At 42.2% G+C, this 27,608-nt stretch overlaps 2 protein-coding genes across 2 annotated transcripts; both read left to right on the top strand.

The window, feature by feature from the left end:
- Positions 1–12,331: 12,331 nt before the first annotated feature.
- On the top strand, positions 12,332–17,714 carry LOC116325931 (olfactory receptor 51G1). The gene is made up of 3 exons (XM_039597973.1): positions 12,332–12,454; positions 16,481–16,558; positions 16,752–17,714. The coding sequence occupies exons 1-3, from the start codon at positions 12,332–12,334 to the stop codon at positions 17,712–17,714; spliced, it is 1,164 nt and encodes a 387-aa protein (XP_039453907.1).
- An 8,642-nt stretch (positions 17,715–26,356) lies between these two features.
- Positions 26,357–27,172, top strand: LOC116325936 (putative olfactory receptor 8G2). The gene has a single exon (XM_031747000.2). It carries the CDS (start codon positions 26,357–26,359, stop codon positions 27,170–27,172), a length of 816 nt encoding a protein of 271 aa, XP_031602860.2.
- The last annotated feature ends 436 nt before the right edge of the window (positions 27,173–27,608 follow it).

The raw sequence follows: 27,608 nt of genomic DNA, 5'->3' as shown, positions 1-27,608 counted from the left end.
TGTACGATCCAGCAGGTCGACTGAAGGTCGTCATCGTGTCCCGCACAGACAAACGCTCCATAGGCGGGACCTTATTAAAGCCGCACCCTGGGAATCAGGATGTGGGTCAACTATACAGCAGAGCGGGTGATACGCCCACGACGTGATGGCTCAGTTTCAGGACCAGACTCTTCCCCAAATCCCCAAAACTCCCAGCTTCACATGCAAGGACAAAGAAATATAGGCTACATGGGTGGAAATCAATCCCTCCCGATGGCAAAGGCCTCCATCTGTTCTTCCTGCTGTTTTACTGGCACAGGCATTATAGTATTATCAACGCTGTAGTGACATCATCATAATATGACCTCAGAAAGAGGAGAAGTTTTAGGGCCTGAGTGAACTTCCTCTTTTATGGGCAACAAGACACTTTATACGAAGGAGATAACAACATACAAGATCTATACGTTACAAACCTCCGTGATGCCATAAAAGGCACATGATACAATACATTTTCCTGTTTTTCTTTAACTGGTTTACTTATTTCAATTAATCAACGTATTTGTTTTTTAACTAGATTAAAACTGTCATTTATTAAAGTGTGTTATTAAACTGCCCCAACTGCCTCCCTCTTCCCACTCCATCAAACCCCCCAGGCATGCAGGGCCTTGGGGTACAGGTATGTCACTGAGGTGCAGTGGAGGCCACCTGTTTTACATGCGCTTTAGAACAGCACGCAGCAAGACCACATATGAACAGGCAGAGGGAGGTATGGGGTCTTCATAACTCCGTTCTCTGTTCGCCATCGGGGGCAGGGGGCTGGGAGGAGGAGTTGGCCGTCTGGTCTGGATCCGGGATGCTGGCTTCCTTGCTGCTGCAAGACCAGGGGTGGTCTCTCCACCACAGGGAAAAGGGCAACATCTCCTGGGTTTGGGGGCAGATTGCCCCTCTGAGGGTGATGGTGCCTGGACCTTGGGTATAGAGTATGTACGGGGAGTGTGAGTGTGTGTACAGTGTTCATTTCTGTTTGTCTCCACGTTGAGTGAGTGCTGACTGTTTGTATATGAGTGCATGAGGATGGAAATGCACGTTTGTGTCTGTGTGCGCCTGTTTGTCTGTGTCTATATGTCAGCTTGGGTCTTAGACTCCACCTCTCTGTGAACATCTTAGGCCCTCCAAAGTATGGAGGCCCATCTCCCCCCATCACACTCCCTGCCGGTGGCTGATGCCCTCAGGCGTCGGTGAGTTGGTGGTTCTTGGTGTCCGGTGCTGGGCCCTCAGGTATGTAACAGCTCATTCCCGCCAGCTCATGGCTGCTTGGAGGGGCCTGGCGCCTATGGCTTGGTCGGGCCCCTTCGGGGGATGGAGGGCCCTCAGTCCTCTGGACCTGGGGCTCAGTCCACTCTGGCACAGCTGGCTGCTGGCAGAGCCTGCGGGCATGTCCCCCAGCAGCCCCCCTGTGGCTTCTGCGCCGTGGCTGCTGGGTGACCCCTCATCTGGAACTGTTCACAGCTCTTTCAAGGAGGGTGGATTTGCTGGCCCTCTGGTGATCCTCCGTGGGCTCTCGCACTCTGGACGCCCTCTAGATGTCTGGGGCCTGGATCTCCTCCATGCCTGCTTCATGTTCCTGGGGGCAGGGCTATGGCTCCCCACACCTACCTACCTACTATTAGACATTTACATGGAGAAACCTTATGAATACATGTGCTCTCACACACACAGGTGTACAAAAAGGTACTCACAGACACACTCTCTTGGTTGGCTGCTGCCTCCAAACATATCATGCGTTGTCAGTACGATTCAGTATTTATTATTTACTGTTACCGATGCTTATGCTAGTTGTTGCTGTAGTTTCCCTACTCTGCTGTTTTCTTTTTGCTTGTTTTTTTTCTCAGCAGGTGGTGAATAAGATTTTCAGTGTCTTTTCTCTCTATCCCTCTTCTCCTCTAGTTTATTCTTTCTGATTGTAATAACTTAAAATAAAAACAAATAATAAAGAGTGAATCAACTATGACAATCAAGTGGACGAGTATAGGAAAAGGTCCACTTGGGGAAGTAAATCTCTTGGGCCTTTTTCTTGGCCTTCAGACAACAGTTCTGATTGCTACAGTGCTGGACAGGACAGACATAAAAAAAAGAAAAACGAAAGAAATGTTAAACACACCAACGCCAAACAGAAAGTGGAAAAAAGTTTGGATCCAAAAAGGAAAATCTTTCAAATGAATCAGAATATTAAATTTTACCGGCCCTAACCTCCGAAAATAACCCCACTCCACTCTTTCTTACATCTTCTTCCACCTATCAGTAAAATGCTGCACTTTCAATATAGTTACTGCATTAATGCTCGCTGCTCTTCACTGCAGCATCAGCTGACGCACCGTAACCACAGCCAGGAGAAAGGAAGCGATGACAGTGTGGCCCGGCTGTCATTGCTAACATGAAGGCGTTGTGCAGTAAGCTGCTGTCACACTGAATTACTCAGTAACCAGCAGTAACCACGGTCTCCATTATGGGCAGAAATCTGTGCCATCAGAAACTGAATTTGAATAAGTTAAATTTGAATTTGAATTGCTCAGATTGAATCTGAATTGTAACTTGAATAAATGCTTTTGAAAACTGAATTTGAATTAGTCTAATTTGAAATTGAATTTATGGTTTGAAAATGATCATCACTAAATTGAAATTGAATTTTATATATTGAAAATGAATTCATTTGCTTTGAAACTGCATTTTATCCTTTAAAAATTCAGCTCTCGGATAATTTCAGTTTCAGTTCTACAATTCAGTTTTTTGGAACTTACATCCGGTTCCGGTTCAAGAGTAAACAAGCGCAGATTAATAGAACTACGTTTTACTAGCGGACTGAAAGTGTTACTGACGGAATCTACAGCGTCTTGAGCTGAATTAAGACTTCAGAAGTCATTCGTCATGTCGAATGACCAGCGGATAAACTCTCAGGTTGGTAATAAATGTATTACATGTATAAGAACAAGCGTCATGTTAACAATTGATAGCCGTACAGTAACTTTTATGCTTATTGTAGCTGTTAGCTAAAAACGCTAATTTAGCCTAGTTTGCCCTGGATTTAGCTTTGACAAACAAATATGATCGACTGTTTCTAGTAGAATTCCAAAGTTGTCATCTTGTACCCTGTCAGAGCCCTGTATGCTTGCAGAGACCCCTACAGTAGGGAAACATGCAGAACAGTGTCCAAACCTTTGTATTTGAGCTTTATTTATGTCTTACACAGCATCCCAACTCTTTAGCTAACTTAATAACTTTAGCTAAAGTGAATTGTAGAACTGAAACTGAATGGTGAGAGTGAAACTGAAATTATTCGAGAGCTGAATTTTTAAGGATAAAATGCAGTTTCAAAGCGAATGAATTCATTTTCAATATATAAAATTCAATTTCAATTTAGTGATGATCATTTTCAAACCATAAATTCAATTTCAAATTAGACTAATTCAAATTCAGTTTTCAAAAGCATTTATTCAAGTTACAATTCAGATTCAATCTGAGCAATTCAAATTCAAATTTAACTTATTCAAATTTAGTTTCTGATGGCACAGATTTCTGCCCATACTCCATTTTACAAGAACTTTGAAGAGTCACTCTGATTCCACATGAATAAAACATCTGATATTATGAACACAAACACTGCCTGCTGGGTCAGGTTTAGGTTTGTCTGGCTAACACTTCTGTGACGCTAACATGAAACATCTTACAGGAGGCTAACATGGCACTGGGATCAGTGCAGTCTTGGTTCCAGAGTTAACTTTTAGTTATTTCCACAAAAGACAAATTTAAGACTTTGAACAAAGTGAGAGAACTTTTCTGTTAAAGTCAACCTGCAGAGGCTGCTGTAAGAGTTACATCATCTCTGTAACCGGTAGATTAAAGGTCATCTGTGCATGTAAACATTTCTGTCCCTGAGGTGTCTCCTCATTAGCCACAGTTTCCTCCAACTCCCTCTGATGCAACTATCTGTGAGTGCTTTTGACCAGAGAGACCAATCAGCCGGAGCAGACCTCAGCTCTGGTCTCAGAGGGCCGAGGATGGTAATGACCCCCCTCAGAGGATCCATCCATGAAAACATATCCTGCAAACTTCATACAGACTTTCTGAAACACTGCTCCAGCTTTTTCCTGATGTTGTAGAATGTGTGTGTTGTCCATATGTATGTGGACACCAACTCTGAACATCCACCAGCTCACTGCTGATCCATTTAATGTTGCACTTTAGCCACATGCTAAGAAACAGATAATAACATACACAGCGAGGCATGAACTCAATTTGTTTGTCTGTGTGTGTGTGTGTGTGTGTGTGTGTGTGTGTGTGTGTGTGTGTGTGTGTGTGTGTGTGTGTTAAGTGTATTTTACAGCCCAAAACTGGTGCATGTATCCTAATACAGTTCATGTATGTCTGTTTGAAATGAATTAATAAGGTTATGAATAAAGTTTAGACATCCAGCTTTGATTGACTGGACCACCATCAGTCCATTTATGTTAGGCTATCAATACTAAGAAACTGACCTCACAGTACTTCTGTTCCAATATTTTAATAGGTTATTAATCTCAGACTGCTGGTCTGTCCTGAACTCAGCAGGCCTGATTCAGATCCCGTTTCCTTCACAATTACTTTTTGTTCACACATGCAAACTCAGACTTTTGTACTTTAGCCATCACAGCTTATCTTCCTGTTGTCTTCTGAATTATAACACACTAACAAAAATCATGATGATGATTTTAATATTCTCACATTCAGTTCCATTCAATTTTATTGATATTATATGTATTATTATAAGTTAAAGACCCTAACAAATACCGGTTGGGGTGAGAGAAGGAAAACAGGATAAAGACATGCTGTGGAAGAGAGACAGAGATTAATAACAGATATGATTCTGTGCAGAGAGGTCTATTAACACATAGTGAGTGTAGAAGAAACACCCAGTGCATCATGGGAATCCCCCAGCAGCCTACGTCTATTGCAGCATAACTAAGGGAGGATTCAGGGTCACCTGGTCCAGCCCTAACTATATGCTTTAGCAAAAAGGAAAGTTTTAAGCCTAATCTTGAAAGTAGAGATAGTGTCTGTCTCCTGAATCCAAACTGGAAGCTGGTTCCACAGAAGAGGGGCCTGAAAACTGATACTAACACACATGTGCATATTGTATATTTTAATAAGAGGTGTAATGAAGACCTGAGGATTTTACCAGCAAACGACTCCGTGACTGTGATGAGGATGATGGTGATGATGATGTAATATTCACATTTGTTTGTGTGTGTCTGTTATATATATTTTATGTCTAATCTATGGCAATCTATTTGACAAAGTGTGGAAATGTAATTATATTAATAATATTACCGTGAAGGCGCATGAGTGTAAGAATTAACTTGTTAAGAATATATAAGAAATACTTCTCTTCATGTGTTTTAAAATTCATTTTGAATCTATTGGTCAAAGGAGTTTGCAAAGAAAAGCGTCTGGACTTCTTTAAGTTGCTTGAAGACGTTTCACCTCTCATCCGAGAAGCTTCTTCAGTTCTAAGGTCAAATGGCCGAGAGTCCCAGATTTAAACCCAGTGGGAGTTTCCCCCCAAGGAGGAACAAAGGACCCCCTGGTGATCCTCTAATCACATGCGCCAAGGTGTGAAAGCGGGTGTGGGACCTAATCAGCCAGGGTTTCGGGTGAGCTCATTGTGAAACCTGGCCCCACCTTGTCATGTGAATTCCTGAGGTCAGATGGCCCAGGATGTGAGTGGGCGTTAAGGCGTCTGGGGAGGGAACTCAAAACTGGATTATAGATGGCAGACAGTTGGTGTCGTAAACCACCGCCTCTGTTCAAAGATGGTCGCTCACAGTGGACATAGATGGCTTCTTTCACTCCTCTTTCAAACCATCTGTCCTCTCTGTCCAATATGTGAACATTGGCATCCTCGAAAGAGTGACCTTTATCCTTAAGACTGCGCTGTGCACATTGAAGAGAATGGCAACCTCAACATTGAAGTTTACCGGAAGCCCACACACACGGACCAGTACCTCCTCTTTGACTCCCATCACCCTCTGGAACACAAACTTGGAGTAATCAGGACCCTACACCACCGGGCAGAACATGTTCCCTCTAAGCCTGAAGGGATAAAGAAGGAACACACACACGTAAAGGAAGCACTGAAAACATGTGGTTATCCTAACTGGGCGTTCATAAAGTCAGCAAAGAGGCACAGAAAAGAAGATCAGACACCAGCGAGGGAGGATAAGAAAGACAGACGCAACAACGTTGTCATCCCCTATGTAGCGGTGTATCAGAGAAACTCAGGAGAGTTTTCTCCAAGCACGACATCCCAGTGTACTTCAGACCCAGCAACACACTCAGACACAAACTGGTTCACCCGAAAGACAAAACTCCAAAACACAGACTGAACAACGTGGTGTATGCTGTACAGTGCAGCGAGGAATGCCCAGACCTCTACATTGGAGAGACCAAACAGCCACTTCACAAGCGCATGGCACAACATAGAAGAGCCACCTCCACGGGACAAGACTCAGCAGTCCATCTGCATCTTAAGGATAAAGGTCACTCTTTTCGAGGATGCCAATGTTCACATATTGGACAGAGAGGACAGATGGTTTGAAAGAGGAGTGAAAGAAGCCATCTATGTCCACTGTGAGCGACCATCTTTGAACAGAGGCGGTGGTTTACGACACCAACTGTCTGCCATCTATAATCCAGTTTTGAGTTCCCTCCCCAGACGCCTTAACGCCCACTCACATCCTGGGCCATCTGACCTCAGGAATTCACATGACAAGGTGGGGCCAGGTTTCACAATGAGCTCACCCGAAACCTTGGCTGATTAGGTCCCACACCCGCTTTCACACCTTGGCTCATGTGATTAGAGGATCACCAGGGGGTCCTTTGTCCCTCTTTGGGGGGGATACTCCCACTGGGTTTAAATCTGGGACTCTCGGCCATTTGACCTTAGAACTGAAGAAGCTTCTCGGATGAGAGGTGAAACGTCTTCAAGCAACTTAAAGAAGTCCAGATGCTTTTCTTTGCAAACTCCTTTGACTACGATGACCTGGATGAATGAGAACCTTCACAGACATTTTGAATCTATTGGTTTCATTTTTATGTGCTTGCACTCTGTCGTATTATCAACTTGCTGTTTTGAATTGTTCTGGGTATTTGATGGCAAGCACACTCCAACCCATTGTTTGATTTGTTGTTTTATTGTGAAAAATCAATGAATCTCTCACTCCCTCTCGCTGACTCTTGTGTCAAGCTTGGTTTCTCAGTTCATGTCTCTCCATTTTTCCTGTTTTACTTTGAAAGTCTTGTTTCCATGTTCATTGTGATTAGTTTTGCTTCCCCTGTGGCATTACGATTATTTATGTCAGCTGTTTTTCCCCAGGTGTTTCCATATCCCTCATTACCCTCCTGTGTATTTAAGTCCTCTGTCTCCCTCTGTTCAGGGTCAAGTTGTCTGTTTTCCTTCCTGTCATGGCCGGTCACAGGTTTTTTCATGTCATAGTTTTCATAGTTAAGTGTGCCTAAGCCAAGAGGCACATTTATTACTATTCGTCGGATTTATTATTAAGTGTGCCTATGCCAAGAGGCACACTTATTACTATTCGTCGGATTTATTATTCTTATTATTCTCCATCTTCCGCCTAAATTTTGGCGCGTAACTCGGCCCACAGTTTTCAGACAAGGTTCACATATGTTATATCATTTTGTGCGGCTGGATCTGGAATGGTGTGCAATGACTTTTGGTGTTTATGACTTTTTTAGTTTTTTAAATATTAATATTTTAGTGAAAATATTCCCGCGCTTATCGGTCGCACAGTTTTCACACAAGGGTTACATATGTTATATCATTTTGTGCTGCTGGATCTGGACTAGTATGATATGACTTTTGGTGTTCATGACTTTTATAGTTTTTTAAATATTTAGATTTCAGTACAAATTTAGGCCAATTTCCATAGAAACAGACTTCATTTGTGGTGTGTTGGCTCTCTCTAGTGGTATACCGGGAGTAGTACGGCCGAAAGGGCGTATGCTTGGTTGAAAACTCCATATCCCACAATTCATAGCACGCCTCTGCCGACTTAAACAATGGCAGACACCACTTTGTTTTAAACGTCTTTTATTAGTGTTTCTAGGTCACAAAATACACTTTTAAGATATTTTCAGGCGAAAATGTAGGTGTGTAAACTTCAAATATCTGCTCGTTTTATCAAGACATTCCATATTAGCAACAGTTCTCTTACCTGTTGCTGATAGCCGGCTAGCTAGCTAGCGCCGCTAGCGACCCTTCGTGAAAAAGCACCTGGGCTTGGCTTACGGTGAGGCGGGTGAAACTCGTTTCACCACCCGATCGCTCGCCAACAGTCTGTGTTTTAGCTGGACTTATTTTTCGTTTATATGGTCCGATGATGCAGGAAACTGATGGCAGGAGCGTGAGGTGAACTGAATTTCAGGTAAGAAGTTATGAACTGCACTCTATTTGGGTCAGATATAAACCGAGTTTAGATCTAGTTTATTTTCATTGTGCTGACCTTTTACAATCGTACTGCGTGCTAGCTAGCATGACGGGAGTTTCTATACAGCTGTGTGAGCGCTAAGTTAATGACGTTGAACTTTATTTTATTCATAAGGGTTAGTTCGTAGAGTTGCGTACAAACGGAATCGTCCCACATTCAGAGAAAATATTACGATTTATTCTGTCGTTACGAAGCCTCCCCTGTCATTCTCTCGCCTGTTGCAACTTCAATCATGAAACTGATCAATGATCGGCTTTTCGCTCTTGTTTATCGCGCTAAACAACAGCAGCACGTTTAAGCTTGATCAGCTGTTAGAATTCATTTGATTTCAATTTCTAATATCAGCTGATGTTTGCTGGAGCCACAGCTGAAAAAACGTCTGGTCGAAACCAGGAGATGTCCTTAAGATAAGATAAGATAAGATGGCCTTTATTAGTCCCACAGGTGGGAAATTTGTTTTGTTACAGCAAAAGTGCAAAGTTATGTAGCAGAAATTAGAAAACACTGGAATGCAATAAAATAAAAAAAAAAAAAAAAAATACTATGTACAATAGAATAAAATAGAATAGAATAATATATACAATAGAATAAAATAGAAATACAAATACTATATACAACTGAGTAGGAAAATACAAAAACACAACCGTCAGAAGAAGAATTGCACATATAGCAGTCTTATTGCACATGTGTGGGTTTGTGTGTTTGATCAGCTGCAAAAGTCTTTATTGTAGAGTCTGACAGCAGTGGGGAGGAAAGACCTGCGAAATCTCTCCGTCCCACACACCGTGGGTGCCGCAGTCTCCCACTGAAGGAGCTGCTCAGTGCCTTCACAGTCTCATGCATGGGGTGGGAGATGTTGTCCATCAGGGATGACAGCTTAGCCACCATTCTCCTGTCACTCACCACCTCCACTGGGTCCAGAGGGCCTCCCAGAACAGAGCTGGCCCTTCGGATCAGCCTGTTCAGTCTCTTCCTGTCCCCAGCAGAGATGCTGCCTCCCCAGCAGACCACACCATAACAAATGGCTGAGGCCACCACAGAGTCATAGAAGGTCTTCAGGAATGGGCCCTCCACTCCAAACGACCTGAGTCTCCGCAGCAGGTACAGCCTGCTCTGCCCTTTCCTGTAGAGGGCGTCTGAGTTATGAGTCCAGTCCAGTTTGTTGTTCAGATGAACACCAAGGTACCTGTAGCTGTCCACAGCCTTGATGTCCATACCTTGGATGTTCAGTGGTTGCAGTGGAGGATGCTTGTGCTCATGGAAGTCTACCACCAGCTCCTTGGTTTTACTGGCATTGATCTGGAGGTAGTTCAGCTGGCACCAGTCCACAAAGTCCTGAGTCAGTCCTCTGGCTCCTTGTCGTCCCCATCAGTGATGAGGCCGACTATTGCAGAGTCATCAGAGAACTTCTGCAGGAAGCACTGGGTGGAGTTGTGGGAGAAGTCTGCAGTGTAGATGGTGAAGAGGAACGGAGCCAGAACCGTTCCCTGTGGGGCCCCCGTACTGCAGACGACCCTGTCCGACACACAGCCCTGAGTCCTCACATACTGTGGTCGGTCGGTGAGGTAGTCCAAAATCCAGGTAGTGAGGTGATGGTCCACCCAGAGTTCTCCAGCTTGTCCTTCAGAACCGAGGGAAGAATGGTGTTAAAGGCACTGGAGAAATCAAAGAACATGATTCTCACAGTGCTCCCAGCGGTCTCCAGGTGAGCGAGGGAACGATGTAGGAGATGAATGACGGCATCATCCGCCCAATGCCAGGCTGGTAGGCAAACTGAAGTGGGTCCAGTGATGAGCTCACAAGGCGCCGAAGCTGAGCCAGGACCAGCCGCCCAGGGTCTTCATCAGGTGGGATGTCAGAGCCACCGGCCTGTAGCTGTTGAGGTCCTTGGGGCGTGAAGTCTTTGGCACTGGTACAACACAGGAAGTTTTCCAGAGCTGTGGGACTCTTCCCAGCCTCAGGCTCAGGTCTTACTGAATCATCAGAGCTGAACTGGTGATGGAGAAACAGGTTTACCCTTTAGGTGACATGAATGAGTTGAAGGGAAGTTATGAACTGTTTCTGAGAGACAAATAAACACCAAGTTCCTTTTTTGTGTAGCTGACAGCTGGTAACTGTGCAGGGGCGGATCTAGCAAAGCTTTTGCCAGGGGGCCAGGTAGGGCATTAACAGAGAAAGGTGGATACAAGGATATACTTTTCTTTCTTACTCTCATATAAAATATTTAGCTTTTATTAAATAGTTATCTGAATCTTACAACCAAAGTTTGTATAATACTACACAAGATTGGCTGTAGACCATTGTTCATCATTCAGAACACTGTGTAAAAACAACAAAAAACAAAAAGTGAATGCGAAAGTGCATAAATATTTATTTTACGTGTTTGATGTGTGTGGCGGGCGTGGTCTGCAGTGCCGCTGCAGGGAGGTGGACCCACCTGAGCGGCATCTGCAATCACGCCTCGGGCGTAGTCTGTGCTCTCTCAGCTGTTTTTGGGTGTGTGTCGGGCTGTGAGTTAAAAAGCTACAGCCGGCTGTGTGGGTAAACCAACCATGTGTGAAAAGTGGTCCATAACGTAATGCTTCAAAGCGTGTTCATGCAAACATTGTCGGGTCTGCCGTGGTACAATGGGACTTCTGCTCATGAACCTGTGTGCACAGCGTCTGCAAATCGGCGCTGTACGAAGTAACTTCATCTTTACACAAAACTGTAAGCTGTCATCTGTGAAGCGTGAGCGGTGTTTGTTTTTACCATAGTTCATGGTGGAGAATGGCTGCTCTGCTGAGTTTTGCCCTAAGCGGCCGTATGAAGGGCAAACTACACTGATTAGCAGCGGCATAGGCACACTTGAAATTTCTTCCAAAATTTTCGGTTTCTAGTTCTTCTTTTTATTATTATTCTCAATCTTCCGCCTAAAATTTCAGCGCGTAACTCGCCCCACAGTTTTGAGACAAGGTTCACATATGTTATATCGTTTTGTGCGGCTGGATCTGGAATGGTGTGCTATGACTTTTGATGTTTATGACTTTTATAGTTTTTTAAATATTAATATTTTAGTGCAAATTTTCCCGCGCTTATCTGCCGCACAGTTTTGAGACAAGGGTTACATATGTTATATCATTTTGTGCGGCTGGATCTGGACTAGTATGCTATGACTTTTGGTGTTTATGACTTTTATAGTTTTTGAAATATTTTGACTTTAGTGCAAATTTAGGCCCATTTCTAGGCCCATGGGAAAGATTCATCTTTTGGCCCCATAGAAACAGACTTCATTTGTGGTGTGTTGGCTCTCTCTAGTGGTATACCGGGAGTAGTACGGCCTAAAGGGTGTATGCTTGGTGGAAAACTCCATATCCCACAATTCATAGCACGCCTCTACAGAGTCAAACAATGGCGGCCACCACTTCGTTTTATATATTGCTTTTATTAGTGTTTCTAGGTCACAAAATAAACTTTTAAGATATTTTCAGGCGAGAATGTAGGTGTGTAAACTTCAAATATCTGCTCGTTTTATCAAGACATCCCATATTAGCAACAGTTCTCTTACGATGTTGCTGCTAGCCGGCTAGCTAGCTAGCGCGGCTAGTGCTGCTTTGCTAAAAAGCACCCGGGCTTGGCTTACAGTGAGGCGGCTGACACTCCTTTCACCCCCCGATCGCTCGCAAAGAGTCTGTGTCTCAGCTGGACTTATTTTTAGTTTATATGGGCTGATGATGCTGGTCGACGTGGAAAAAATAACTGAGTTGTTTGGTGGTGGCTAACACGGAGCTACAACAGAGGGCAGCTATCCACCGGTGTGTGACAGAAAGGACATGCGGGAAAAAGACACATACGAGGCCACCAATCAACCGGTGGTGGCTTATGCGGAGCTCAAACAGAGGAGAAGCAGACCCAAAGCGGCTGCCGGTCGGACCGTCAGGTTAACTGAATTTCAGGTAAGAAGTTATGAACTGCACTCTATTTGGGTCAGATATAAACTGAGTTTAGGTGTAGTTTATTTTCGTTGTGCTGACTTTTTACAATCAGTTACAATAACTCCTACTGCGTGCTAGCTAGCACGACGGAGTTTCTATACAGCTGTGTGGGCGCCAAGTTACTGATGTTGAACTTTATTTTATTCATAAGGGTTAGTTCATAGAGTTGCCAACCGTTCTGTACAAACGGAATCGTCCCGCATTCAGAGAAAATATTACGCGTTTCGTATTGAGCTGAAAAGGAACACAGTTTGCCCGTACTTCAGGTAGAACGGAAAAAGACACAAAGCTGGATTTATTCTGTCGTTACGAAGCCTCCCCTGTCATTCTCTCGCCTGTTGCAACTTCAACCATGAAACTGATCAATGATCGGCTTTTCTCTCTTGTTTGTTTATCGCGCTAAACAACAGCAGCACGTTTAAGCTTGATCAGCTGTTGTTAGAATTCATTTGATTTTAATTTCTAGTATCAGCTGATGTTTGCTGGAGCCACAGCTGTAAAAGCGGCTCGTCGAAACCAGGAGATGTCCTTACTGAATTATCAGAGCTGAACTGGTGATGGAGAAACAGGTTTACCCTTTAGGTGACATGAATGAGTTGAAGGGAAGTTATGAACTGTTTCTGAGAGACAAATAAACACCAAGCTCCTTCTTTTGTGTAGCTGACAGCTGGTAACTGTGCAGGGGCGGATCTAGCAAAGCTTTTGCCAGGGGGCCAGGTAGGGCATTAACAGGGAAAGGGGGACACAAAGATATACTTTTCTTTCTTACTCTCATATAAAATATTTAGCTTTTATTAAATAGTTATCTGAATCTTACAACCAAAGTTTGTATAATACTACACAAGATTGGCTGTAGACCATTGTTCATCATTCAGAACACTGTGTAAAAATAACAAATAACAAAAGTGAATGCAAAAGTGCATAAATATTTATTTTACGTGTTTGATGTGTGTGGCAGGGCGTGGTCTGCAGTGCCGCTGCAGGGGAGGTGGACCCACCTGAGCGGCATCTGCAATCACGCCTCTCGGGCGTAGTCTGTGCTCTCTCAGCTGTTTTTGGGTGTGTGTTGGGCTGTGAGTTGAAAAGCTACAGCCGGCTGTGTGGGTAAACCAACCATGTGTGAAAAGTGGTCCATAACGTAATGCTTCAAAGCGTGTTCATGCAAACATTGTCGGGTCTGCCGTGATACAATGGAACTTCTGCTCATGAACCTGTGTGCACAGCGTCTGCAAATCGGCGCTGTACAAAGTCACCTCATCTTTACCCAAAACTGTAAGCTGTCATCTGTGAGGCGTGAGCGGTGTTTGTTTTTACCATAGTTCATGGTGGAGAATGGCTGCTCTGCTGAGTTTTGCTCTCTGTAGCCGTATGAAGGGCAAACTACACTGATTAGCAGCGGCATAGGCACACTTAAAATTTCTTCTGAAATTTTCGCTTTCTAGTTAGTTTTAGTGTTCCCAGTTTGTCTTGCCTTTGTTTTGTGTTTTGTTTTTTGTTTGTTTGTTTGTTTTTTTTTCCTGTCAGCCAAATAAACAGCCTGCTTTTGTTGTACCTAAGCTTTCTTTTTTTTACCGTGTCTGCTTTTGGGTCTGCTCTGCAAACACACCGGTCAACCCTGCCGTGACCCTTACATGCTACAGTTCTGTCACAGGTGAACATTTACTACCTGTTCATTTATCCAGAGTTATGTTTTCTGTTCACAACAAAGTGAGAATGAAAACAAACTTTTCCCAGGTTTTATATCTCACACTCGGTGCTTACTCAGAAACAGCCCTCTCAAATACTTCGATCTTTATACATGTCGATTGCTGCTGTGAATGTCCTGCTGATTGTGGTAATCTGTGTGAACAGAAGCTTACATGAACCTATGTACATGTTTCTGTGCAGCCTGTTTGTGAATGAGCTGTATGGTAGTACAGGGCTGTTTCCGTTCCTCCTGCTTCAGATCCTCTCTGATGTTCACACTGTTTCTGCTCCTCTGTGCTTCACTTAGCGAAGTTTAGAGAAGGTGAATGGAAAACCGCTTTCAATACACATTTAGGCCACTTTGAATACTGCTATGAAATGCTATGACCTATACAGTTAGGTCAATATGTATTTGGACACTGACACAAGTTTTGTTTATTTACCTGTTTACTGAAACATATTCCAATTATAGTTATATAATGGACATGGACATAATGTGTAGAGCTTTCATTTGAGGGTATCCACATTCAAACTGGATGAAGGGTTCAAGAGTTTCAGCTCCTTAACTTGCGCCATCCTCTTTTTAAAAGGACAACCGTCCAAATGTAATTGGACAGTTGACCTAAAAGTTATTTCATGGGCAGTTGTGGATAGTTCCTTCCTTATGTTCTTGTCAATTAAGCAGATAAAAGGCCTGGAGTTGATTTGAGGTGTGGTGCTTGTATTTTAAAGATTTTGCTGTTAACAGACAGCCTGCGGTCAAAAGGAGCTCTCAGTGAAGGTGAAACCATCCATCCTTGAGCTGTGACATCAGAAAAAACAGACAAAAGCCAACCAAGTGAGCAACACATTCCAGGAGGTTGGCGTATTGATATCTAAGTCTACCAGATGATTAGATACATAAACAAACCGATCAAACCAAGATCAACCTCTTCCTGAATGATGGCAAAAAAAAAGCATGGAGAAGGCGTCGAACAGATCATGAGCCAAAGTACACACTGGTACAGACAGCCTCAATGACTCAGACCTATAACTCTCATGTCTGTAGTGATGAAGTGTTTCGAGCAGATAGTGTATCAGCACATCAGAGACTGTTTACTGCCCTCTCTTGACCCCTACCAGATTGCTTACAGAGCAAATTAAACCATGTAGGATCACTACTGCCCTTCACTGAGCACTGAGCCATCTGGAGAACAGGAAGACCTACGTGAGGACTACAGCTCAGCATTTAACACCATAATCTCAGACATCTCAGCACCAAACTGGACCACCTTCAGACACCCACCCACCCCTGCATCAAAGGCATCCTTACCAACCGGCATCCATCAGCCTACGTCTACACTAATCTGGATAAATTTGAAAATGGTGTTTTCATCTAAAAACATCCGCATCCACACTATAGTTTTCCATTGTTGCATTCGACCTGTGACAACAAGGTGGACTTGTTGCTGCGAGTAACACAAGGGCACAAAGTTGCTGAACAACAGCTCTGAGTAAACACTCCGTCTTCTGGAGCATATACAAACTGATATTAATCTTTAATAGGGCTGTCAAAATTGAGAGCCAACAAAACAACTGCCGTACAATGCCATCTGCCATCTTAGTTGAAAAGGTCACATGACTGCATCACATGATTAAAATGCATTATCATTTTCGAAAACCTTCGTTTTTTTTGCAGTCCACAAGGCGACACGAAAACGGGATTTTCAAATGTATCCACTTTGGAGAGCGTTTTCAAAAAGCTCTGTTTTCCTTGACTGAAAACGCCATCTCAGTGTGGACGGAGAGAAAATGATGTGTTTTCAAACGAAAACGTATTAGTGTGGACATGGTCTCAGTCAGACTCGGCCCCCACCTCTCCCGCCAACAGGTAAATCTGCCTCCCCACCTCCTCCACCCTCCTCCACCCATGCACACATTTTACAATGGCAAGTATATTTGTCTTTAAAAAGTTTTCACTTTTTTTGTTCACTCCCTCACATCCACCCTGATCAGGAATTTGCTGAGTCCTTCCATCCTATAATGATTATGCTCTCACTGATTCATTCAACAACTGTGGTCAGAAAGATTCTCTCTGTAGCTACCTGTGTCCACTAACTTCTTCTTAAACCCGTGAAACCTTCAAACTTCACAGAGAACAGTTAGTGATGAGACCAGGGTGCTGCAGAGGAGGTTGTTCTGGTGGTTTAGTGTCCAGGATCAGGAAAGTCTGTATTTCATGGTCTCTGCAGACTGTGACATCATTTCCCTGAATAGGTAGGCGGTCTTTTTCAGGTTTTTTCCGCTGATTTGTTGCGTCAGTCAGTGATCCGCAGCAAAGCTCCAGCTTTAGTGACGACTGCCTCTGTGATCAGGGGCAGTTTAGTGAGCGTGGCAGCAGTAAGGGAAAGCTTCACAAACACACAATGGTACATTTGTGTACAGAGAATACTTTTAAGTAGATACTTTGACAGATGTGTATTACACATCTGTGTTCATTAACATAAAGAGAGAAACGTGTTTTTCCTGCTAAGATCGTGTGATGATGGTTTATGATGAGAAATGCCTAAAATGTGAAATTGTGTGTTTGCAGGATTACAGTGAAGACACAACGCAGGGGGACAGAATACAGCTCATCATAAACTCCTCAAAGGTTTCATACTTCACACTTGCTGCTTACTTCGACACCAGTACTTTGAAATATTTCTGTTTCACGGTTGTTTTGTCTTTATACTTATTGATTCTTTGTGCCAACGTCCTGCTGATTGTGGTTATCTGTGTGAACAGAAGCTTACATGAACCTATGTACATGTTTCTGTGCAGCCTGTTTGTGAATGAGCTGTATGGTAGTACAGGGCTGTTTCCGTTCCTCCTGCTTCAGATCCTCTCTGACGTTCACACTGTTTCTGCTCCTCTGTGCTTCCTGCAGATCTTCTGTGTTTTTTCTTATGTCTGTGTTGAGTTTTGCATCTTAGCCGTCATGTCCTATGACAGATACCTCGCCATCTGCTGTCCTCTCCAATATCACACACGTATGACGCCTGCGACGGTTGTCTTGCTGATTGCACTTTCCTGGTTATACTCTTTTCTTACCATTCTTACTTTGATCTTACTGATCGCTCCTCTGGAGCTGTGTGGGAACGTCATTAACAAGGTTTACTGTTTGAACTACTCCATTGTGAAACTGGCCTGCTCTGAAACCACAGCAAATAACATTTATGGTCTTTTTATCACAGCTCTCACAGTGTTTGTTCCAGTTATTTTAATCCTTTGCTCATACATGAGGATCCTGAAAGTCTGTTTTTCTGGATCCAAACAAACCCGACAGAAAGCCGTCAGCACCTGCACGCCTCACCTGTCGTCTCTGCTAAACTTCTCTTTTGGTGTTTGCTTTGAAGTGATCCAGAGCAGGTTCAGTCTGAGCAGTATGCACAGCATGGTGCACATTGTTTTATCGCTGTACTTTCTAACCTGCCAGCCGCTCTTTAACCCCGTACTGTACGGACTGAACATGTCCAACATCCGCAAACGTCTGTTTGCTCACAAAAGGAGATAACTGCAGAAGCAAAATCATCATCATGTCAGCTCTGAACACTGTGGTGAATATTGTATATTATTATTATTGTATATTATTCCACGTAAATACATGGCTGCCTCTGACTCTGCTAGTGTAAACTCTTCTGCTGTAGCTCAGGAGGTAGAGCAGGTCACCTACTAATCAGAAGGTTGGTGGTTCAATCCACCTAGCATGTATGCCAAATATCCCTGGGCAAGATATTAACCCGAAGTTGCTCGCCGATGCATCCATCGGAGTGTGAATGTTAGTTAGTAAGCACTTAAAATCATAGAAGACAGTGCTTGTGTAAATGTGGCATGTTGTATAATTAATACTTTGAGTACTCTGGGAGAGTAGAAAAGCAATGCATAAGAATCAGTCCTTAGATGTAGGCCTATGGTCAGCCGCTCATCCCAGTGAGCTAAACTGGTGGTAAGAAGCTTCTTCAGTTCTAACACCAAATGGTGGAGAGTCTTGGGTATTCAAGCCTTAGTGAGGGTCCCTTAGGAGGGTTGTTGATCCGCTATTGATCATGTGACCCATCACATTAGCCAAGTTGTGAAAAAGGTTGTGGGTCATTACCAGCAGAGGTTTGGGCTGAAACCATTGTGAGACCTTGCCTCGCCCTATCATGTGACTTACTGAGATCAGCTGACACAAGATGTGAGTGGGCGTTAAGGCATCTGGGAAGGATCCCACAATAAATCGGTGTTGTAAGCCCCTCTCTGTTCAAAGATGGTCATTCATAGTGAACATAGATAACTTCTGTCAGTTCTGAATGAGGTTATGTCCACTGTGAAATTAAACAAGTCCAGATGCTTTCTGTTCAAGTCCTTAAAAGTTAAGCTGACCTAACCCCCAACAGGATCCTGCTGTTCTGCAGGTTGTTGACCCTGTAAAGTCTGAACTATGAAATAATTGCCAGAAAATTAAATTTTTTGGAAACTGCAGTTTTTATTGAACCTTCTGACAATTTTTTAAAAAAATGTAGAAGACAATACATTCATAAGTTTGAGTTTGCATCATTTTTGCCACCTTAAACATTTCTGCTTAACCGGATCAGCTGACTGTGGGGTCATTCTGCACATTGATCATTCCAGATCCGTGTGATGGTCTATCAGTCTCAATAACCTGCGTCAGTTTCGTGTCTGTGATGTAGAGCAGTAGGAACTTGGTGGCAGATCTGTTTCTGATCATTCACTGCAGGAAAGTTCACAAAGTGCATTCTGGGAAAACTTTCTGGCTCAACTTTCTCTCTTTGAATTTTGCAACACTTCATTAGAAATGCTTAAATCAGTTGATTTGTGAGGGGGGCAGTTAAGAGGCACGCTGACTTTTAGTGACCCACTTTAGATTTAGGTCACGTTTGGCAGCGACAACAGTCCAGTGTTCTCTGAAGGGAGTGAAATTTCTACCACACAAACGCAGCCTTTAATACAAATGCATAAATAAAGGGTTTTGTGTTTAGTGCGAGCGATGTCAGCTCCTTTTTACAGAGTTTATAGCCTTTTTCTTCATGTCTCAGCGTGCGGTTAATCATGTGACAGCCTGACTCTAAACCCCTGACAGTGGCCCTCAGGCCTGCTGTGTGTTAGGAGGCTAACATGGCACTGGGATCAGTGCAGTGTTGGTTCCAGAGTTAACTTTTAGTTATTTCCACAAAAGACAAATTTAAGACTTTGAACAAAGTGAGAGAACTTTTCTGTTAAAGTCAACCTGCAGAGGCTGCTGTAAGAGTTACATCATCTCTGTAACTGGTAGATTAAAGGTCATCTGTGCATGTAAACATTTCTGTCCCTGAGGTGTCTCCTCATTAGCCACAGTTTCCTCCAACTCCCTCTGATGCAACTATCTGTGAGTGCTTTTGACCAGAGAGACCAATCAGCCGGAGCAGACCTCAGCTCTGGTCTCAGAGGGCCGAGGACGGTAATGACCCCCCTCAGAGGATCCATCCATGAAAACACATCCTGCAAACTTCATACAGACTTTCTGAAACACTGCTCCAGCTTTTTCCTGATGTTGTAGAATGCGTGTGTTGTCCATATGTATGTGGACACCAACTCTGAACATCCACCAGCTCACTGCTGATCCATTTAATGTTGCACTTTAGCCACATGCTAAGAAACAGATAAATATAAACACATTACAGAAAACTTTAAAGCGTCACACATGCAGTTTTATTATGTATATTCCACATTGGTGTAAATAGGTATAAAAGTTCATAAAAGGGGCGCCAATGACCTGGTACATCCAAACATTGTCCACTCCTGCAGTTCCTGGCATGACAGCAGTGTTCTGCTTTTAATAATGGCCTCCTTCACATCACTGTCACCTCTTTGGGCTGCATACTGAAAATTCACAGTCAGCAACCCCGACTTCAATGCCTGGAATCAGCAATAGGCCACAGCTAGTCATGAAACAGCTTGTCATTGTTTCAACTTTGTTGTGACCAGTAGGTTACAAGATATTCTAATTGTATCCAGCATCCTCCCCCTCTGCCTGATCTAACTTACCACCAGCTGGTGATCAGTTGAAATCTCTGTTCCTTTCACCCGGGTGTCCAGAACACGTGACTGCAGATCTGATCATTTGATGATCACAAAATTGATCATCGACCTGTTACCTAGGGTGTCCTGGTGCCATGTGCGCTTAAGCACATCCCTATGTGTGAACATGGTACAGACATACAGACATCCGGCAACAATCCCCCAGCAACACAATAGAATAGCTTTTTATTGTCACTGTACATGTACAGTGAAATTGTGTGTGTTCAGCACCAACTGTACAGGAATAAAAATATAAATAGTAGACAGCAGGAATGAATTACAGACAAGGGGAGTTTATATACAACAAGAATAATATATAGAAAACAGGACTTGTGGGATCTGATTGACCTGAGGCACCGACCAGAGGGCAGCAGGTGGTGGGCGTGGTCATCTGTGATGGCCCTGGTTTACCTGAAACAGGAGGATCAGGTGATGACTTTCACCTTTGTTTTTGTTTATTGGTGCTGTAACTCATAGAGAAATAATTAACATTGTGAAGACATTTAAAAATAAAAAGTCCACCGACTGTTTTGGTATTGACATGAAATTAGTTAAGAGTATTATAGAATATATAGTGCAACCTTTCGCATACATTTGTAATCTGTCCTTTCGAACTGGTGTGTTTCCCTCACAAATGAAAATAGCAAAAGTTATTCCAATCCATAAAAACGGAGAGAGATGTCAGTTTACCAATTACAGACCTATATCACTACTCCCACAGTTCTCAAAAATTTTAGAAAAGTTCTCCTAAGTTCTCCTAATCTCCTAAGTGATAACCAATATGGCTTTAGAGTGAAAAGGTCCACTTCGATGGCAGCGATGGAACTTGTAGAAGGGATATCTAATGCAATAGATAATAAGGAATATACTGTTGGTGTTTTTATAGACTTACAAAAGGCGTTTGATACAATTGATCATTCTATATTAATGAATAAACTAGAGAGATATGGCATAAGAGGGATAGCATATAAGTGGATGAAAAGTTACCTGGATGACAGATATCAATATGTCGAAATCAATAATGTAAAATCTAATCAGTTGAAGGTAACTTGTGGTGTTCCTCAGGGCTCTGTGCTGGGCCCTAAATTATTCATATATAAATGACATATGTAGTGTTTCTAAACTGTTAAAATGTGTATTGTTTGCTGATGATACCATTCTGTATTGCTCAGGTAAAGACCTAGAACAGCTTCTGACTACAGCGGAAAAGGAGTTAAATATATTAAAAAACTGGTTTGATGTAAATAAGTTATCATTAAATATAAAGAAAACAAAATTGATTATTTTTGGCACTAGACAAATGAAAAATGTATCTAAAATCAGGGTTAATGGAATTGAAATTGAGTGTACGAAAATAAATTTCTTGGAGTGATAATTGATGATAAGCTGAGCTGGAAGTCTCATATAAACCATGTGAAAACAAAAATGTCAAAGACCATTGCTATTCTCTACAAAACAAAGCATGTCCTGAACAAAAAATCATTATACACACTTTATTGTTCTCTGTTGCTTCCATATATGACTTATTGTCTGGAGATATGGGCTAATGCATATAAAACAAATACTCTTCCTATTTTCAAGTTACAGAAAAGAGCTATAAGAATTATAAATCAATCAAACTATATAGAACCAACTAACATTTTGTTTATTAATCTGAATACCCTAAAATTTTATGATTTAGTCGAATATAAAATGGCACAGATAATGTATAAAGCACAAAATAACTTGCTTTGCCGCAGTACTCAGAAGCTGTTCAAAGTCAGAGAGAGTCAATATGACTGAAGGGGAACAGATGTCTTTAAAAAAAACAAGATAAGGACAAACATAAAGCAGAGATGTGTTTCTGTTAGAGGAGTTAACCTGTGGAATAGTTATGACAGTGATTTAAAAAGGTGTAGTTCATTTTCCTTGTTTAAAAACATGTTTAAAAATAGAGTATTAGAAAAATATATTAATCAAGAATGAAAAGAGCAAAAATAATAATTCTGAAACTCTTGATTGTTTTGCTTTGATGTAGTTATCTAAGGTGGAAAGTTTTTTTGTTTGTTTGTTTGTTTTTGCTTTGCTTTGTTTTATTCTTTGCTTCGAGCCCTGTGTACAGGAGCTGCATGCAAAAGATTTTTTGTTAAAAGGGTTGGCGTAATAAGCACATGCTTCAGCCAATACCTGTTGATTAGCCTTGTGTCATGATTTTTTGCTTTGTGGTAATCTTTATTCTGTGTTCTGTATTCACTGAGATATTTGAATGCTAATCAATAAAATCAAATCAAATCAAAAAAAAAAAAAAAGGTGTCAGAGGGCAGCCACTGATGTTTTTGGCAGTGTTAATGACACTCTGTGCAGCCTTCCTGCTCTCAGTCGTGGCCCCTGAGGAGAGCACGCTCTCCACTGAGGAGCAGCAGCAGCTCCTGGTCCAGGTTATTCTTCCTCAGGACATGGAGGAAGTGCAGCCGCTGCTGGGCTTCTTTACCAGGGAGATGGTGTTATCCAGTCCAGTTGAGATCAGCAGAGATGTGGGTGCCCAGAAACCTGAAGGTGGAGACAGATTCCACCTGTTCTCCATTTATAATGAGAGTGGACCTGAAGTCCATGATGAGTTCTTTGGTTTTAGGATGTTCAGCTTCAGGTTATTCTCTGAGCACCAGCAGGACAAGTTCTCTACCTCCGTCCTGTATCCTGTCTCATCTCCATCAGAGATGAGCCCAACCACAGTGGTGTCATTGGCATACATGATGATGACATTGGTTGCGTGGTTTGGTGTACAGTCACAGGTGTACAGGGTGTGCAGTAGGGGGCTGAGATGCAGCCCTGTGAACCTTCGGTTGGTGAGGAAGTCTTTGATCCAGGAGCAGGTGGCAGAAGGGGTCTGAAGGTGGTCCAGTTTAGTCCTGAGGATGTTGGGGATTATGGTGTTGAACGCTGAGCTGTAGTCCACAAAGAGCATCATCACCTAGTGCTTCCTGTTCTCCAGATGGCTTAGCACTCTGTGAAAGGTAATGGCATCCTCATGGATCCTTTTGCTTTGTAACCAACCTGGTAGGGGTCGAGAGAGGGAAGTAGACAGTCTCTGATGTGCTGAAACTATCCACTTAAAACACGTCATGACTACACACATGAGGGCTATAGGTCTGTAGCCATTGAGGGTGTCTATTCCAGTCTTTTGGGGGATGGGAATGATAGTGGAGGCCTTAACCCTTTATGGTCGGCCAGAGCGGGCACATTCTGTTTTGTGTAACTACAGTGGTCCCTCGCTATAACACGATTCACCCTTCGCGGCCTCGCTGTTTCACTGACTTTTTTTGTGCAATTTTGCATGTTTTTTTCTTTCTTTCTTTTTTTTTTTACAGCGCTTTGTGTTCTGTGTCCTGATTGGCTGTAGACCATTGTCAATCAATCTCCTCCGTGCCGTGTCTCCTGTACAGTACAGAACGCATTCAGCTTGTCAAATTTACATAAATCTCCAATCGCTAGCAGTGTGACTCTGAAGTGTTGTACTGTATATTTATCTTCTCTAACAAACACAACAATGTCGATGAAACATTTTGCTCAAAGGCTCCTGCCGTAGCACCCAAAAGGCAGAGGAAGATGCTAACCATCGCACAAAAAGCTGGACTTCTGGACATGCTACAGGAAGGTAGAAGATACCGTATTTTTCGGATTATGAGGCGCATTAAGCGAAACAAAACGGTCAGATAAGTCAAACTTTACTCATTCTTCTTGCTTCCTCCACTTCTGTAATATTGATTCATTATTGATTCATTAATGCTGAGTTCTCGGGCAGCGGCTCTATTCCCATGTTCTGGACCTGAAAACAGGGTTTGATCTTTGGTTTCATTCTATAATACTGGACTTATTTTTCTACAAAGGTTTGAACTTTGAGAGTTTAAACAAGAGAGAAAAGTGTGAAAATGTTCATGCCTGTCTGAGAAAAGTGTATAAAGTGTGTAGTGACGGGTTTTACAGCCTTAAAACATCTATAATAACTGTCAAAAATAAAGTTGGCTACTTTACTTCCCAGTGATTTCACATATTATATTTCCCAGTTTAGGTTTATTCTGCCAGCCAATAAAAACGTAACTCCAAAAATAAAGTTGGGATAAACTCCCGGATAAACGAGGGACCACTGTATTTTTAAAGTCCAGTAGAATTCCAACCACATAAGCTAACGCTATCATTATTATTATTATTTTGCATATGAAACCGGAGGAATTGTAATTACAGCTTACGTATTCAGCTTGTCCTAGGTCACAGTTTCCTTCCACATATGGCTTTGCAAAAATTGCATAAAAAGCATTTGCATCAACAAAAACATTATATTCCAGAAACATGCTTTGCCTATCTGATCAGCTGTTCATAACACTTCCGTTAGCATGATCTATCTGATGTCCGCCATTACCTGGCCAAAACCGGAAGTGATGTCATTTTCACGGAAAGTGTAGTTTTTTTCTATAGATATGCTGGTGTTTTTTAAAATTCATGTTTGAGTTTATGCCTTTCTGTATAGTTTCTGGGAGGCTTAAAACTTAAATTACACTGTTGGAAAAACACTGTTTGGTTTGTTTTTTTTTTGCAAAATTGCATTATAATATTTATTTTTGTTTTTCCTGCAGTATATAAAAATTCGTGTATCTAAAAGTAAAATTATGAAGACACTCAAAATAAAATTCCTGTGGTTGGAAACTATTTTGTGCAACTTTGTTGCATTTACAGTTTAGAGGGATAAACCTCTGAAATTTCTCTAACTAGAAATATGTGTAAAACCAAAAACCCAAAAATGATTTTCATTTTTTTTGTACTTTATAGCACTTTTTTGCAATTTATGTAGTAATATGTATGCATTAAGTGTACAATAATTAAAATTTGGGATATAACAGTTGTATTGATGTATGATTGCTGATTCTGTCTTATTTTAAGTGTAATGAGATGATTTTGACTAGAAATAAGACAAATACTCTTGGTAAGATTTTGAGTTTTTGCAGTGTAGCAACTTGAAATGCTCCCAAAAATGGCACTACAGCATGTAAAAATATAAAGATAAGCTCTGGTGGACTTGGATCTATGGTAGGTCTTAAAGGGTTAAGAGAGGTGGGCATGGTGGCGTGACTCAGGGAGAGTCAGGGAGAGGTTGAACAGATGGTGCAGGAAAGTAACCCTCTTGTCCAAACAGAAAAAACCCAATGTGCAGGCAACGAACTTGGGGATACAAGAATACCCACCATTTCCAAGTGGTATAGAGTCCAGCCCGCTTCCAGGAAACTGGTTCCTGGAGCACCAGAAACCAAGGTGAGACAATCCCGACTATATGTAACCTGTCAATCTCAGCCTAAAGCACCAGCTCAGGCTCCTTTTACACCAGAGAGGCGACATTCCAGGTTCCTAAAGCCAGATTCATCAATCAAAGATCAGACCGCAGAGCTCCCACCGTGACTACTAAGCAATCCAGAAAGCACTCAACTTCCTCAGCCCCTTCTGCAAGTGTTAGTACTTACAGGAGGCTAGGCCGATTTATTGTTTTTAGGCCCTGTGAGATCACAGTGCAGCCCTTCACCAGGACCAAAGTGCTCTGGAGACCCTACAAGGGGCAGTTGATCTGTATTGAAATTCTCATGAAATAATAACCTAGCACGCTTTATTTTATATCATTTATATTATTATGTCACACAGTAATTATTCCAGTCCTAACTGTAAAGATGCTCTTGGTCTCAATCACCATTTTACTCAGAGAAGGGCCATTGGTTTCCTCCTGGCATGAACTGGACCAATCACTCATACTCTTCTTAGCTAATGGGTTTTGGTTTTTTTTGTTTGGTTTTGTTTGGTTTTTTGTGTGTGGATTGAGTCAGTTTGTGGAAGATAATAAAAAGCTGCACCAACCACTGGGGTGCAGCTTTTTATGGGTGGAAACACCTGCAGGAGTATTCACAGGTGAGCAGGTGAACAGGTGAGGTGGTGTCTTTAATGCAGGTTTTTACTATAAAAAGTTGAGAGAAAAACAAAACAACTTTTGTTTCCAAATGTTGCTGAAGATTTGGGGGTAATTATTTGAATCACACAGTGTCATCTTTTTATACTGATTTTGTGACTTAAAGAAAAACTATGCTAAATGTAACTTCCCCTCCTCTGTCTTATTTCATTCTTGGAGGTTACATGGATGTTGGAAGTTTAAAACTCTCCTATTTCTCATTAACTACAGTATTATACATCATGATCATTGCTGCCAACACGTTTCTGATTGTGGTTATCTGTGTGAACAGAAGCTTACATGAACCTATGTACATGTTTCTGTGCAGCCTGTTTGTGAATGAGCTGTATGGTAGTACAGGGCTGTTTCCGTTCCTCCTGCTTCAGATCCTCTCTGATGTTCACACTGTTCCTGCTCCTCTGTGCTTCCTGCAGGTTTATTGTTTGTACACATACGCTGTCATTGAATTTTGTATTTTAGCCGTCATGTCTTATGACAGATACCTCGCTGTCTGCTGTCCTTTACAATACAACGCCATAATGACATATAACAAAGTATTTCTCTTTATTATTTCGGTATGTTTGTTCTCATTTATTAACATGTTGATTGGCTTATCTTTGACCCTCCGCCTGACGCTGTGTGGAAACACCATCAACAGTTTGTATTGCAGTAACTATCTGATTGTTAAGTTGGCATGTTCAGGTACAAAAGTGAATAACATTTATGGACTTTTTAACACCGCTGTCAGCATCTTAGTCCCTCTGCTTCCAGTCCTTTACTCCTACATTAAAATACTCATAATCTGCTTTTCCGGATCCAAACAGGCGAGACGTAAAGCTATCAATACCTGTGCACCGCACCTGGCCTCACTCTTAAGCTTTTATTTTGGGTGTTTGTTTGAAATACTTCAGAGCAGGTTCGATATGAGCAGTGTACCCAGCACACTGTGAATCTTCCTGTTTCTGTATTTCCTCATCATTCAACCACTTTTCAATCCGATTATGTATGGGACACAAATGTCCAAAATAAGAAAAGCCTGTAAGCATGTTTTCTGTATTAAAGGGTTTACTGGTTATAGATAGCAGATGTATAGAAAAAATAGTTTTTTGGTGATATATGTAATATATGTAAAAAAAATCCCTCTCACCCCTGCGGGAGGTCTATCCTTTAAACTCGGGTCCTTTACCAGAGGCCAGGGAGTGTGACAGTCCTGCGCGGTATCATAGCTGTACACTTCATTGGGTTCCTAAAGTTGGACTTTGGATTTTGATTGTTGATCATCTTAGCTGTTCCTAGGACTGTGCCAATCTGGACAGTGATCTGGGATGTTGTTGCTGGGATCTGCTGGATCCACTTGCCTAGCTTGGGAGTCACTGCACCAACTGC

Source organism: Oreochromis aureus, linkage group 14 (assembly GCF_013358895.1).
Source record: "Oreochromis aureus strain Israel breed Guangdong linkage group 14, ZZ_aureus, whole genome shotgun sequence".
Taxonomy (NCBI): domain Eukaryota; kingdom Metazoa; phylum Chordata; class Actinopteri; order Cichliformes; family Cichlidae; genus Oreochromis; species Oreochromis aureus.
The sequence above is the reverse complement of the archived record's forward strand: the minus strand, read 5'-3'. Positions and strand labels throughout refer to the sequence as shown.